Source organism: Eleutherodactylus coqui, chromosome 1 (assembly GCF_035609145.1).
Source record: "Eleutherodactylus coqui strain aEleCoq1 chromosome 1, aEleCoq1.hap1, whole genome shotgun sequence".
Lineage (NCBI taxonomy): Eukaryota > Metazoa > Chordata > Amphibia > Anura > Eleutherodactylidae > Eleutherodactylus > Eleutherodactylus coqui.
Genome location: NC_089837.1, coordinates 446,167,385 through 446,182,494, shown reverse-complemented (window position 1 = coordinate 446,182,494; position 15,110 = coordinate 446,167,385). Strand labels below are relative to the sequence as shown.

Below are 15,110 nucleotides of genomic sequence, written 5' to 3'. Positions count from 1 at the left end.
TTGCACTTTGGAAGTTGCCTTCTATTAGTTTTATTGATCTATATGGTTGGGTTATCAGGACTATTCCCACAGAGGAGGCGTGTATCCATGCTCTTCATACGTTTAGAATGCTGTTCAGCTTTCCTTTATGGTCTACTAGACAGCCAATCACTACATGCATTTCAGTAATACAGGTGTTTTACCAGTGAAATGCCCATGCTGATTGGCTGGATTTTCCAGCATAGTACACGTGTCGCAGATCCGGACTGTCTTTGTGACATTGTATGTTGAGTGTGGATACAATGGCCCTGGGTAAAATACCATTGTATGTTGGAATTATTGCATCCTGAGGCCATTGTATCTTGAAGGCTCACTGTGTGTGTGCCCTCACTCAATGACTGACTTACTCGGCACTAATTCTCTAACTTCCCGGTGTCGAACAAACATGAAATTTGGCAGGAGCATTCTTTTTGTCCTAAATAGGAAAAGTAAAGGGGTCACAACTTTATTATTCAATGCTAACTGCAAAAGTATTTACACCACTGTGTAATGTATTTAATCTAATTCTCTAACTTCCCGGTGTCGTGCAAACATGAAATTTGGCACAACCATTCTTTAGGTCCTAAATAGGAAAAGTAAAGGGGTCACAACTTTATTATTCAATGCTAAGTGCAAAAGTATTGGCACCGCTATGTAATGTAACTTCCTGGGGTCGTAGAAACATAAAATTTGTCAGGAGCATTCTTTAGGTCCTAAATAGGAAAAGTAAAGGGGTCACAACTTGAAAATTCAATGCTAAGTGCAAAAGTATTGGCACGCCTGTGTAATGTACCAAATCTAATTTTCTAACTTTCCGATGTTATACGGGCATGAAATTTGGCAGGAACATTCTTTACGTCCTTAATAGGAAAAGTAATGGGGTCGCAACTCGATTATTCAATGCTAATTGTAAAAGTATTGGCACCCCTGTGTAATGTAACTTCCCAATGTCATACAAACTTGAAATTTGGCACGACCATTCTTTAGGTCCTAAAGAGGTAAAGTAAAGGGGTCACAACTCGACCATTCAATGCTAAGTGAAAAACTAAGTGCACCCCTATGTAATGTAACTTCTCGGTGTCGTACAAGCGTGAAATTTGGTGCGAGCATTCTTTAGGTCCTAAATGAGGAGGGTGGGAGAGGTGGCACACTCTGCAGAGGGACATCAGTGCATGCAGCCTGAGGAGAATCTAATGCTCTTCTATGTGTATACATATTTTATTCCTCGGTTACTCTAAAGTAACCTTGACTTCATAAAATTTTCTGTGCAAAAAACACATAAACACCTGTATCAAATTAACGCGGGAGAGGCTGGGTATATCACCTAGTGTATGTATATGTATATATATATATATATAATAGTCAAAACTGTTTGAGTATAATTTAGCCGGTTATAGTGGAGGGTAGACCGGACTTTTGCAAAAGTGTCTATGTGAAAAGCCAGAGATGATGCTAAAAACACAGAGGTCTGCTGTCGGCATACTGTAGGCACTGCATTAGGAAAATAAAAACATAAAGGATTTTTCAGTACTCTGTTAAATTAAATCAGTATAACTGAAAGAGACTGGTATATGTGGATTGTTTAACATATTAGTTTGTATTTTTATTTTTAGGCACGACCAGCTGACTATTCTAAAGATTTCCTTTCCCACCAAGTCCCTATATCATTCCACAAGCACTGGAACATTGACCCCATCAAAGTGTACAACTCCTGGCTGGCACAAAAGAAAAGTGAGGAACCACAAAAGAGAAAACATGTAAAAGAAGATCTATGAGTTCACAGCACTTCATAAAAGTACATCACAGCAAAGTACAAACAGTTTTTGGGCTCATACCTTTCAGATTTTACCAAGCAACTACTTTTTGTGGGATGAAGCAGTATTTATGGGAATGAACAGCCTTTGTTCCTGTGGAACTAGTGACAGCAGTCTGTACCTAATGCTTAATTGATGGATCATAATGATAAAATCTATGAAATGTTGGTTCTGGGCATAAAATTGGCACTATCGCCTTTTATAAATAAAAGTGGTAAGATGGTTGATGCTAAAGGGGTGATCTGGGATTAGGGGAAAGGATTAGGGAAAAGGTCTCCTTTTTTCTTCAACAGTGCCACTCTTGTCCATAGGTGGTGTCTAGGTTTGCAACTCATTTCGATTTAAGTGAAAAGGGCCAAGCTTCAAGCCACAATCTATGGACAAGCTCTTTATTCCAGTCCTGGGCAACCCCTTTAAGGGAACCAGAAAACTGTCTATTGAGTTGAGGTTGAAACTCTTAGCAAATTAACAGTGCATTTGTCATGTTTTTTTTTTTTCTGTGAGCAGCGGGGGAGGGATATGCCTTTTTAAGGGCTCTCTCTGCCAGCTGTAGTGGTAAACTGTTGGCGACAAAAACACAGTTGTGAAGTCTGTTTCAAGTCCATTTCTAACAAATGGTTATCAGATATTTAGACACTATATTGCCAAACAGATTTTATCAAGCGTGGATCTGAAGCAGGTCAGTATGGTTACTTTTATTTCTAGTTTGAAAAGTTGTCCAACTTTTTGGGAAGAAACGATTTCATGAAAATTTGAAATTTCCATTTTAATCTGCGGTTCCCTTAACTGTTTCCTTTCACAATTATAGTTATGGCAGATAACCATTTCTTCCTCTTACATTTGGAAATTATACAAATGCATTCTGAAAAATATGTAAATGCCAATGCAATCTTTCATTGATAGTTTGTGTCTGGAAGACTGGTAAAGGCTTGGCTAAGGGGCACAGTAAGGGCACTTTACCACAGGTGGAATTTGGCTACAACAAACACTGCAGCATACAGAAAGTTCCCCATCAAAATTTGCGTTTAGCGACCATTGACATAGGCGTATTTGCTATCTGTGTATTTCACAGACAGCATAGGACCCACTATAGTCAACTTGGCTGTACACACGGGCATTGTTCCACATGGACCGATGGTCTGTGTGGGAAAAAATCTGAGCATGTCCAGTTCTGGTCCGTATCACAGACCAGGATCGAACATGCAATGTCTACTGCCCATGGGTATCGGGCAGCTCACAAATGTGTGTCCAATGGGAGTTGCAGCTGAGAATATTGGGTACAACTCGTACACCCGCGTGGATTGGCCCTTGGATATGTGGGTTTACGTGCGGATTTCTGCAGCAGATTCAGCTGCATGTTGTACATGTGGTGGTCAAATCCCAGCTTATTAAAAGACATAAAAGACAAAGTCAGAAGAGATGAAAGGATCCATACAAATATGTAAAATCAAGCAATCATTCATGTCCTGGTCTTGGAGAGCCTAATTGTTTCGAGCCCCCAGAAATTCTTTCAAGTGTAGCTGTCCTTGTTGGATACCCAGTCTATGCTCCAAACGTCACACAGACTGTACTGTTGGTGTGTCCAAAAACGTATATACTCATGCTGACACTAGTCATTCTTTTTCACTGTATCCAATTAGACATTTTACACCCATTCTCTTATCAGTTGTGCTGACTACACGTCACGAAATAGTACTTTTATAGCCCTTTTATATGGAACGACAGTCGGGTAAACGACTGCACAAGCGCTGACGTCACCGTTAAGGTCGTTAGCGCTCGTGCAGAGCGTTTACACTAATAGACTTCACCGCTGGATGGAGGGCTTCTCGTTGGCTTCTCGCTCAGCACTTCACCTTCTACGTGAAATGGGGAGCGTTTACACTGAACGACAAGCCCGCGATCTGGTGATAGTTTGTATGTTGACTGAAAGTCAGTGATAAGAACCTATGAACAAATGGTGAGCGCTTTCTTTTTTGTATTTACACTGCACATTTAGTGTGTTTTGAACAAATTTTGAGGGATAATCATCCCATGTAATCCCTCCACTAAGAAATATGTTTACTCTCTCAATAACTGAATGGCTTAGAAGCACAAAAGTTACCCCTTTCTAGACACAGTGTGAGGGATCCACCAATGCCGAGCTCTAATAAGCATTTGCTAAGTTAATTATTTTAATCATTGCTACTTAAAGAAGTCTCTCTATGCAGATAGTTATAGAGTTAAAAAAGTGATGCTCTGCTCCCTCTAGAGTGGGGATCACCGGCTCTTTGGCTGTTTCAAGACTGCAGTTCCCAATAGCAGCTGAAGTGCCACAATTTGGAGATCAGTGCTCTAGAATCTAGGTTCTCAACTTGTGTTAGAGGTACATGTCTCTAGGGGGCACTCACACTGTGCTCATGTTATGCTTGTAGTAGACCGCACAGTGTATGAGTTTAGCCTCTGGGGTACATTGATGTTATTTTATTCAGTAGAGGCTACTAGGGTCAAGCTAATTTCACACTATGTTTTCAGAGTACTTTTGCAGTATGTGCTGGTAAAGCTACTGGTGCATTCATGAAATATATCTATATCCCCCCCATTCGCCCAATGTATGTTGAACTGTCTGGCTGATGTCCATCACCATACTTTTTTTTCCCCCTATATGGACTAGTGCAGCAGATTGCATGATAACATACAGAGGCATCCATTTAAAAAAAATGTGAATCACATGCTACAGTTTTTTTGTTTTTTTTAAACAATGGATGCCAATGGACAACAGATGCAACCTGAATACCGTGGCATACATCGGAGGTATCCAAAGCTATATCCTCCTGATGTATGCTTCTGACGGACATTGCAGAAAGCAGGGTGAAAAGAGCCTTAACACTGATATAGAGCTTTGATTTCTAACCTGCGGCTAGTGTCCTTCTGGCGGTACTTGTAGTTTCTGTAGGGACTTGTTGCTCTGTGCTTATACAGTGTTTTTTTTTATAGGCAATTATAGGTATTATAACCTATTATAACCTTGGGGTACTTCAATGTATTTTTTTAAGCAGGGGATACTAGATTCAATAGCCTTTTACCTAACCTGACGATCGGATAAGAATGTTTGTTTGTCCAATTGGGCATGTGAAGGTGCCACCATTGCAGAACAACTTCCTGTGTGAATTGGGGAAGAACTGCCAAGAGCATTAACACAGTTTGGGGGATCGTTCATGCCCCATGTAATCTGAATCTGTTTGTGTGAAAGCCAGGTAAACTAGCACAATCTTGTTAATTTGCACTTGTCTCACAACCCCATTCAGGCCATGTAAAAGGAGCCTTAGGTACCGTATCTTAAGGAACAGTGGTATAGAGATATGAAATAAACTGCGTTAGGTGTTTCCTGAGAGCTGATCAATTACTGATGTTTGTCTTCAAGCAGCAATGGGTGAAAAAACAATTCTAGTTTATTAATGACATCTGGTCTGAGTTGCTCCAAGTAATTGCTGGTTCTGGAGATTGTTCTGACCTTTTGCATTGATAGACATCTTGTAAGGCGCTGATTGCTTTGCTGAAAGGCATTAATGATTTGCATACTGAGTCATGGCTGGACATAATTTAATCATCAATGAGGTGACACATTAGTTGGAAGGGACCTCGAGGGTCATCAGTTCCAACCCCCTGCTCAATGCAGGATCCACTAAATCATCCCAGACAGATGTCTGTCCAACCCATGTTTGAAGACTTTCATTGAAGGAGAACTCACCAACTCCCGTGGTAACCTGTTCTACTCGTTGATCACCCTCACTGTCAGAAAGTTTTTTCTAATATCTAATCTGTGTCTCCTCCCTTTCAGTTTCATCCCATTGCTTCTAGTCTTCCTTATTAAGTCTTCTCTCAGCCTTTTTTTTGCAAGCTAAACATTCCCAGATCCTTTAACCGTTCCTCATAGGACATGATTTGCAGGCGCTCATGATCCTGTTAATTCTTCTTTGAACTTGCTCCAGTTTGCCGATGTCTATTTTTTAAATTGGGGTGCCCAGAACTAGACATAGTCTTCCAGATGAGGTCTGACCAAGGAAGAGTAGAGGAGGATAATTACTTCACGTGATCTAGACTCTGTTTTTCCTAATACATTTCAGAATTGTTTGCCTTTTTTGCTTTTTGAATCCCATCTTTCTTTCTCTCTCTCTTCCCTAGTGTTAGCTATCTCTCCTAGCTTTTGGTCATTGGCAAATTTGATCAGTTTCCCCTCAATTCGCTCATCTAGATCATTTATAAAAATGTTGTCCAGGACAGAGCCTTGTGGTACCCCACCTGAGATATTCCTCCAATTGGATGTGCAGCCATTTATGACCACTCTTTAAGTAAGATCACTCAGCCAGTTGTGAATTCACCTAACAGTTGCCTTGTCAATCCCCTATTTGGACATTTTTTCAATAAGTATGGTATGATATACTTGGTCAATTGCTCTATTAAAGTCAAGATATACTACATCTGCTGCATTTCCCTGTTCAACCCAGTCGGTGATTCTGTCTGGTCAATTACTCCATTCTCATCCAAGTATGAGGGTTAAATTTCTAAGTGCAACACCAATCAGGCCCACCCCACTTGCCCCGTTGCCGGCCGTAAGAAGAGACACCACACACAGGAGTCTGGTCTAGCTCCTCACACGGGAGAAAAAACTGCGCGCTTTATTACAGATTACATGAGATCTTATACATTCTGCCCCCCTCACCACCAAGGGGTGATGGGCTTATAACCATATATGGGCAGTCCGGTTTTCTGGCCTGAGACAGTGAAAATTATGTACATGGTTGAACATCTTGATATGGGCTTCTGGGAAAACAGCCAAGTACATGCGTCCTTGCGTCTGGTTCGGTATCTTCTCTGAATTTCTAGAACATCTTCTTGCAAAGCCTTGGGATATCTGATGTAAGGTGACATTTAAGTTTTTTCTCATTTGGAATTGAATAAAACTTGCATATAGGTATAAAAGTATAAAGAACATATGGCAATATATATATATATATACCCTCACACAAGTATTTGCATACATGCTGTTTAATAATTTGTTCAAAGATCTTTCCCGGTATAGAAGTCAGGCTCACAGGTCTGTAGTTTCTTGGGTCCACCGTCTTCCCTTTTTTGAGCATAGGGACATTTGCCCTTCTCCAATCTTCTGCGTCTTCTCCTGAGATTATGACGAATGGTTCAGCAATTACCTCTGCTGCTTTTATTTTGCTTTTGACACACCCTCAAATCCTTTTATTTTTTATTGCTTTTGACTTCTCTTGCAAGCCTCAATTCATTATTAGCTTTAGCTTTTCTGACACTTGCCCTACAGTTTCTGCAGGCCTCATTATATTCTATTTTAGATATTTCGCCCTCTTTCTATTTGATAAACATATTTTTCTTACTTTTTAGCATGTCCTCATGTTCTGTGTTCATCCATCCCGGGACACTTTAAATGATTCCCATTCTTCCTTCTTTTAGGGATTGTTAACGATTGTGCTTTGAGGATCTCATTTTGTAATATTTCCCAACTTTCTTATACATTTCTGTCCTTAAGAACATCCAGTCATTGTTTTTTTTTCCTACCTTCTTTCCAAGTTCATTAAGAACAGATCATCCGCCAAAATGAGGAGAAGGTTTATTGGGAGATCCTGTAGGGTCTAGCCATAGAGAGAGAAAAACATTTGCTAATGAGCACATAATTCATTATTTAGCCTAGTTGTACTCCACAAGTTATTTGTAGTCGTTTTCATGAATAAGAATATTATTGTTGCTATTCTGTAGACAGAATGTCTGTGAGCAGTCTAGGCTACGTGCTATAAAAATATTTTCGGTTTTGGGAAGCTGTAAAGGGAGATTAGAAAAGAAGTACCATCTTGTGTCTGGAAATGGCAGGGCTCTTGTCCATTGGCTATGATTGGCATTGCAGTTCAACTCCTTTTCTTTTAATATCGCTGAGGTCAAATATCCGACACCGCCACTGGACAGGAGTGGTGTTGTTTCTAGGCCAAAAAAAGTCCTATATCCCTAATCGCAGGCAACCCCTTTGGTGGTGACGCTAGTAAACAGAGTTCTCATGATTGATTCTATAAACGTTGCTGCACATTTTAGCCTGACATTAAAGGGATTGTTCAAGATTAGAAAACATGGCTCCTTTCTTCCAGTGCCGCATCAGTCAACAGGTTTTGTCTGGTATTGCAGTTCAGCCACATTCACTTCAATTAAACTGAGCTGCAATACCAGACATAATCTATGAACAGATGTGGCACTGTTTTTGTAAGAAAACATCCATGTTTTTATAATCCTGGAAGTCTTTTTAAACTGTATATAATAATAATCGTTATTTGTATAGCGCCAACTTATTCCGCAGCGCTGTAGATGTACTTTTAATTGTAAAGTACATTCTGTAAGAACAGTACCTGCCCTGAACCTCCAATTTAGAGCAAAGCAGTTAAAATACTACTGGTTTAATCCTTTTCTGAGTATCTTATAAGTCTTAAGACCATTGCACCTCTTTGGTTATGAGCCAAAAATGTTTATCACGTTTTATAAATGTAAAGTACATTCTTCACCAAAAAAAACACAATATCGGTTTGTATGTCAGAGAGAATGGTCACCAGCAGTCAGCTATAGTTGCTGCTCTATAGTTGAGATTTTTACCTCGCGGTTGTAGAGAGAAGAGAGCTCTTCACCAATGAAGAAAGCTCTGTTTTGGTTACATATTCCTTTTTCTTCTGCCATCAGTTCTGCTTGAGAGGAGACCACTTTATAACTAGAGATGAGTGAGCACGCTCGGATAAGTCAGTTACTTGAGCGAGCCTCGCTCTTCTCGAGTAACTGCATTCTTGTCCGAGCGTGCTCGGCGTAGCGGGGGAGAGAGTGAGAGATCTCTCCCACCACCGCTGCCGCCCCCCCCCCCCCCCCCCCCAGCACGCTCGGACAAGAATGCAGTTACTCGAAGAGCGAGGCTCACTCAAGTAACTGACTTATCCGAGCGTGCTCACTCATCTCTATTTATAAACTGTTTAGTCAGTTAATTGGCGATGTTGCCAGATTAATGACTATAATGGTTGTATAATATCTCTGGCTGAAAGTAAATGCCAGTATCAGGTAAATAGAATCGTATGCCCTGTATCCACAAAAATCTACTAAGACACATCTGACATGTGTATATTGAAAGTTAATTTATAAAATACTATTTGCTAGACCAGTTTCTTTAAAGGGATTGTCCACTTCTGAACTATTGATGTGGTTGGGTGGTGAAGACCTCCACTTGATACCCACGTGGATTAGCTGTTCAGCAGGTTGCTGCCAGTGTGTACAGAGCTGGAAGCAGACAACCTCATGCACACTGCAGGGACCTAGGTTGGTATTCCAACAAACCAGTTAATTCAATGAGAACCGTTCCTGTAATACCAACCTGGGTCACTGCCAAGTGTACAGCGCTATCAACTTCCGACTCCATACACACTAAAAAGCAGCCTGGTGAATAGCTGATGGGCCAGGGGTTAAGAGGGATGGACCCCGACAATCAACTATTGGTGACTTACACTGAGAATAGAAGGATAAAATAGATCAGCACTTCCCAATAAAAATATATAGGTGCACGTTAAACCATGGCTGCAACATACAATAGAAGCAGAAACCAAAAAGCGGCAACAGCACTCAAAATACATGTGCTATCAGAAATATACATACCTATAATAAATACACTAACCACATTAAATAATGCAAGGTTCTTGGTATATAATTTGATCAAATCATATTAGCCCATTTACCAACGCCCAGGTGACCAAGCTCAGATGGGTCCTAACGCTAATACCAGGTGGTTTGATCTTAACCTGGGAAAGATGGGTACCTACTAGAGATGAGCGAGTATACTCGGTAAAGGCAATTGCCCTTAGCGAGTATCTCCCCCGCTCGAGATGAAAGGTTCGGGTGCCGGCGCGGGGGAGCGGTGAGTAGCGGCTGTCAGCAGGAGGGAGCGGGGGAAGAGAGGGAGAGAGAGATCTCCCCCTCCATTCCGCTCCGCTCTCCCCCGCAGCTCCCTGCCCGCCACCGGCACCCGAACCTTTCATCTCGAGCGGGCAGGTACTCGCTAAAGGCAATGCTCACTCGAGCAATTGCCTTTAGCGAGTATACTCACTCATCTCTAGTACCTACCTTTAAAAATGCCCCTGTCTTGGGACTAAGCCTACAAATAAAACCAGGGAAGGTAGGATACCATATATATGGCCAAATAGGAGGGACAGAAGGTAAATGGGCGGCGGCGTGCACGACCAGGTGGAGGCAGCCACAACTCCACAATATTTGTAGAAAAAAAAAGGATAAAATAGGTCAGCACTTCCCAATAGAAATCTAGAGGTGGTGGCACCGCTTGTACCAGGATTGGATGGAGGTAAGTATATCTATTTGGATAACCCCTTTAAGACCATTTACAAAGTTGATTAATTTTACACTTCTGAAACAAAAAAAAACTGTGAAGGTGTATTTTTGCCTTTCAAATATTTGAACAGGATCTTGTAGGAAAGTTTGTAAGATCAGAAACCCCCTATATTGCAGTATCGACTGTCTATGACCTGAATTTCCCTTAACCCTTTGCAATCCAATTTTGGATTCAGGGTTTCCTAGGGGGCTTTCTCCTTCTGCAATTATACAATGGCACCATCTGCTGGCTACAGCCAGTACTGCGGTATGGGACATGCTGGAGAGGCCGACAACAGAGCGGCCAGTAATCTACAGTAAGAATAACCTGACGGACGTCTTCCGACATTGGAGCTGTACAGGCTTCAATCAGAATGTCTTTAGACGTCAGATGGTGGATTGGAAAAGGGTAAATTTATTGACATAGGTTGTGTGTACTGACTACTTCAACCAAAGACTTATCACAAAACTTAGATGTATAGTTGTTACAAGTCTCCATTAATGTACATAATCTTATGTCATGTGTTTTATCATTCATTGGATTATTAAAATGGGCAATTGTCATGAATTTCCCTAACTTGTTTTGAGGTACTCATACCTTGAACAACCGTTGGTCGACAGCTGTTACTGGCGGCAGTCCCATATGCATAAATGTTGAGCTCAGCTGAGGATAAACCACAGCCGTACAGTACTGGTCTTTCTTCGTGGAACAAAAGGATTGGGTCTTGAAACTCAAGATCCACGATCCTTCTTTCTCCGGACATCTGTTGGGCAAAGTTAAGCCTACCCTATACACATTAGAGAGCTGTCTGGCCGCACCGTTGTCGACAGGTTCAGAAAACTAAACACTGTTTATAGAGTCCTTTATATGACATACCGATTGGAAGTCACAGCAGATGTACGGCAAGGCCTGGTTTGCAACTGCTATCTTTGGAGCCTCAGGCAACGGAATAGCTATTTACGGTGCATAGTGATTTATTGCAAGCAGTGGAACTCTGAAAAGTTCTGCATGCCCTATTCGATCACTTTGAGAGGGGTGTTTGGTGTCTGCAATTGCACGCATTATCTAGAGTTACCGGTACATTCAATGAGTGTTTTAAAGCATCCATTCAAAACCTGAAAAAGTAGGTGCATTTACATCTACAGGGTCACTCTGGCAAGAACACATTTTTTTCTATGCCTGTCCACCTCGATTGATTGTCTGTCAGACCCTGCTGGTCTCCTCTGTGTATTCAATTCACTTTCATGCTGTGCAGCCCCCTTACCAGACACCATCCCAATGTGAGATTTTTTAATTTCACCAAACCCACGATGCATCAGTTAAGGCTATACCATTTTTGCCTGCAGGAGGGGGAAGGTTTAATTATTTTGACCTTCTATAGTCCTCTAAATAAGCTACAGACCATAAGTATACAGTCAGGAGGAGGAGCTGTGATCTCCTCTATTATAACTGTGACAGAAGCTGTGTGATCATCAGTAACTGTAACAGGAGATTCGAAAGCCACTTCTAGGAAATTTATGCTGTGGATCCATTCAACAGCATCACACAGACTGAGAAATTGACTAGAAAATGAATCCAAAACCCTCAGGTATATCTGAGGTGGTCAGAACAGAGAACACATCACCATCTGAGACAAAAAGAGGCTGGGAGATTCCGACAGAAAGAAAGAACTAAGCAAGCCAGCCCTAGCTCACTTATATCTACTGGGGGATAGCTCATGATGAATAAATAATTTATTTTTTTTTTAAATCATCGGAGTGGTTCTTTAAGGGGATTGTCTGGAAAAACTTTTTTTTTTTTAAACATTACTCTGATGCCAGATCAGAATTTTTTAGACAGTTATTATTTTATTACATTCTAGTAGTGGTCACTGGCTCTTCATTGTCACAGTCAATGGGGCCATGGCAGACCGCTCCCCATATCTCAGCTTCTGCGACCCCATTGACTATCATAAGCTGAGCAGAAAACTAAGATATTAGGGTTAAATACAGTTATATTCGAACTTCTAGATCAGTTTTCTATGGGGAAACCGCATGTCGGTATATAGTATACATATTACTAATATTAATTCTACACATTTTTCCCTTTTGCTTGAATACAAAATTTTACATATATTAAAAAACCCTCTTTGTATAGTGTTTGTGTGTTCGCATATACAGTGTTACCTTATTAATGCTTTATTATGAAATAGAGGAAAGCAATATATGTTTACAGACCAACCTCACTACAGATCGCACTCAGGGACCATGGTGTAAAGAATTCAATAGTTCATCCATTTTTATTGTGACATGAACTCTCTGCGATTTCCTGACCACTACTCTACGACCGATCGTGACCGGAAGAGACCATTTACAAGTATATTAATCTTATTCCAGAATGGAGTGCCTTAAAGCAGTAGTTGTAACTACTGATATTCAGTGTGTTGTGTGTACGATGTTACTATGTTTTCTGTCGCTGTTACTATGTGTTCTCTGTTAAAGTATTTACTATGATGAAATCATGAAAACAATAAATTCCTAGAAGTTATTTGGAAAGTGTTTTTGTATTAACTATTATGCAACACAGCGCACATTTAGCACAGGGCATATAACAATCCATGCAATACAGTTTCTTGTCGTTAATAGGCTGCACTGTGCAAAGATTTAGTCAGGTGTGGGAAAAGTGCTCCAAAGTAGGATGCTTTCAAAAATAGAAATATATAGAATTTATTTTTGTCAATTAGCAAAATTCTAAGTGAATGAACAATAGAGACATTTAAATCAAATCAATATTTGGTGTGACCGCCCTTTGCCTTCAAAACAGCATCAATTCTTCTGGGTACACTTTGATACAATTTCTGAAGGAACTCGGAAGGGAGTTTCTTCCAAACATCTTGGAGAACTAACCGCAGATCTTCTGTGATTGTAGGCTTGCTCCAAATCCTTTCTGTCTCTTCATGTAATCCTAGACAGCCATTTTTTGCACAGTACTGTAGGTGAGCATAATGAAACAAAGGTGTAGTTACATAGATGCAGCCTTTCTGTTGTAAGCTGAGCTACCTGTGTATTAGACCTTTTCTGTATTTGATTTCTGACATAAAAAGCAGTTAATAGGGGTAAATATCACTCTCCTTGACAACTAATCACTTTTTTGCAATCCATCAATCTTCCCTTACATTTTTCTTACACGCTTGTCTTCTGTGCTCAGTATGATTTTAAAAGGCTTTCCACTACAGAGTTAGGCTACCTGTCCAAAGGCGTTGCGGAATATCACTAGCGATATTCCGCCACCCAGGAGCAGGGAAGAGCTGTCAGTTCTCCGCTTTGAGCCTATCTGACAGATAGGCTTACTGCGGAGAATCGCGGCATGCCACGATTTGCCGTCTGCAGTAAAAATTCGCCCGTGGACAGGAGCCCTTGAATTTCAGTGATTTAAACAAGTCTTTCCTGGACCATTGTACCTTGAAGCCATACCAAAACTGCATCACATGTGATTTGACTGGAAGATCCAGCCAATCGGCATCAACATTTCTCTGGTAAACCCCACTACTACTGAAGTGAATGTGCTAACGAACTAGTAGCACTTCTCCAGAGTACAGATGTAGCCAAGGTTAACCCAACTGATACCTTTCTGTGACAAGCTATTGTTCTCAACACAGGAAAAGCCATTGTAAAGCTATTGAACAGTAGACAAAGTTGCACAAATAGTTATCTTAACTTGTAAAAGTTAAGTTAAATCTGGCAGCATCTGTGCAGTACTACATGTCTGTTAGCACATCTCTGTGCTACAGTGTAGCACATGTCCCATATTGTTCGTTACTTTCACCAGGATGAGCTGCTTCTTTGGACACCAGATGAGGTCCGCTTCATTTTCTTTTTCTGGTACACTGTGTTCTGTACAGGACTCTGAAGAAGCGTCTGTCCTCACCAGAGTGATTTAGAGCTTCCAGCAGCTCTTTCTGTTATATTTAAGAACTTGCTTTGTCTGTATTGCTTTGTTTTATATTCACCACACATATATTTACATATGTGATTAATAACACCCAGAAAACATTTTTCCACATCATCCAGTCATAAGAAGCACACATGGAGGCTGCCCTCTGTCCTCTGAAGGGAGAGGAAGATGAGGGTTTAAAAGCCCCCCTTCCTCTCCATTGTTCTTCTTATCCCTTCACTAGACACATACAGGCTTGATTGGTGCTTAGGCTCTCCTTCCTCCCTCGACTACGTAGGCTAAAACCCGCTGGGGTCTCTTAGCCTTCACCTGCTCCCATGGGTTTGAGGGGTGTATGATCGGTGTACTATCACTGGGTGCGCTCTTGTATGAGGATATCATTGTGCACTAATGCCAAAGCAAGCATACGCTTCAGCATGGATGTACGCTGGAGACACGCGAGGCGCTGAAGTCGTCATGCTTCACCGGAAGGAAATGTTTTTCTTTCTCTAGCGCTAGTTTTAACATCTCTATTGTTGGGAAGTTTGTGGTGCCTAACTCACTTTACCAGCGCCATTGAAGGCTATGAAGGAGAGGTGGAAACCCAGCAAATCGTGAGTGGTCGTCCTGGGCAAACATTATTTATAATTGTTACATGGCAATATAAGAGTTTCTTGTCATTTTACAAGGGTGACAAGGAAACTCAGAAGACTAAGCCTCAAGAGGAAGCTAAAAAATGTACCTTATGTGTAAAAAGGTTGGAGAAGAATTACAAAAAAAAACTATGATATAGAAGAACAACTCAAAGCAGTGAGAGATACAATGAAGGTGGAGGAGATGCAACAGCCTTGGTATATTCAGGACAAAATGTTTGGGGGCCTAAGATCCTGGCGCAAAATGGTGCTTCCTGTAAATAAAACACTAAGGCATTTAATAATGGATGAATGGAGTGAAACAACCATTCT

At 41.0% G+C, this 15,110-nt stretch overlaps 1 protein-coding gene across 1 annotated transcript in view; it reads left to right on the top strand.

Moving 5' to 3' along the window:
* B3GLCT (beta 3-glucosyltransferase) overlaps positions 1-2,644 on the top strand; it is a 393,556-nt gene extending 390,912 nt beyond the window's left edge. Inside the window, exon 15 of the mRNA XM_066583040.1 lies at positions 1,632-2,644. Coding sequence (XP_066439137.1) covers positions 1,632-1,793 — 162 coding nt within the window. The 3' untranslated portion in view covers positions 1,794-2,644. The remainder of the gene's footprint in view (positions 1-1,631) is intronic.
* Positions 2,645-15,110: the final 12,466 nt, after the last annotated feature.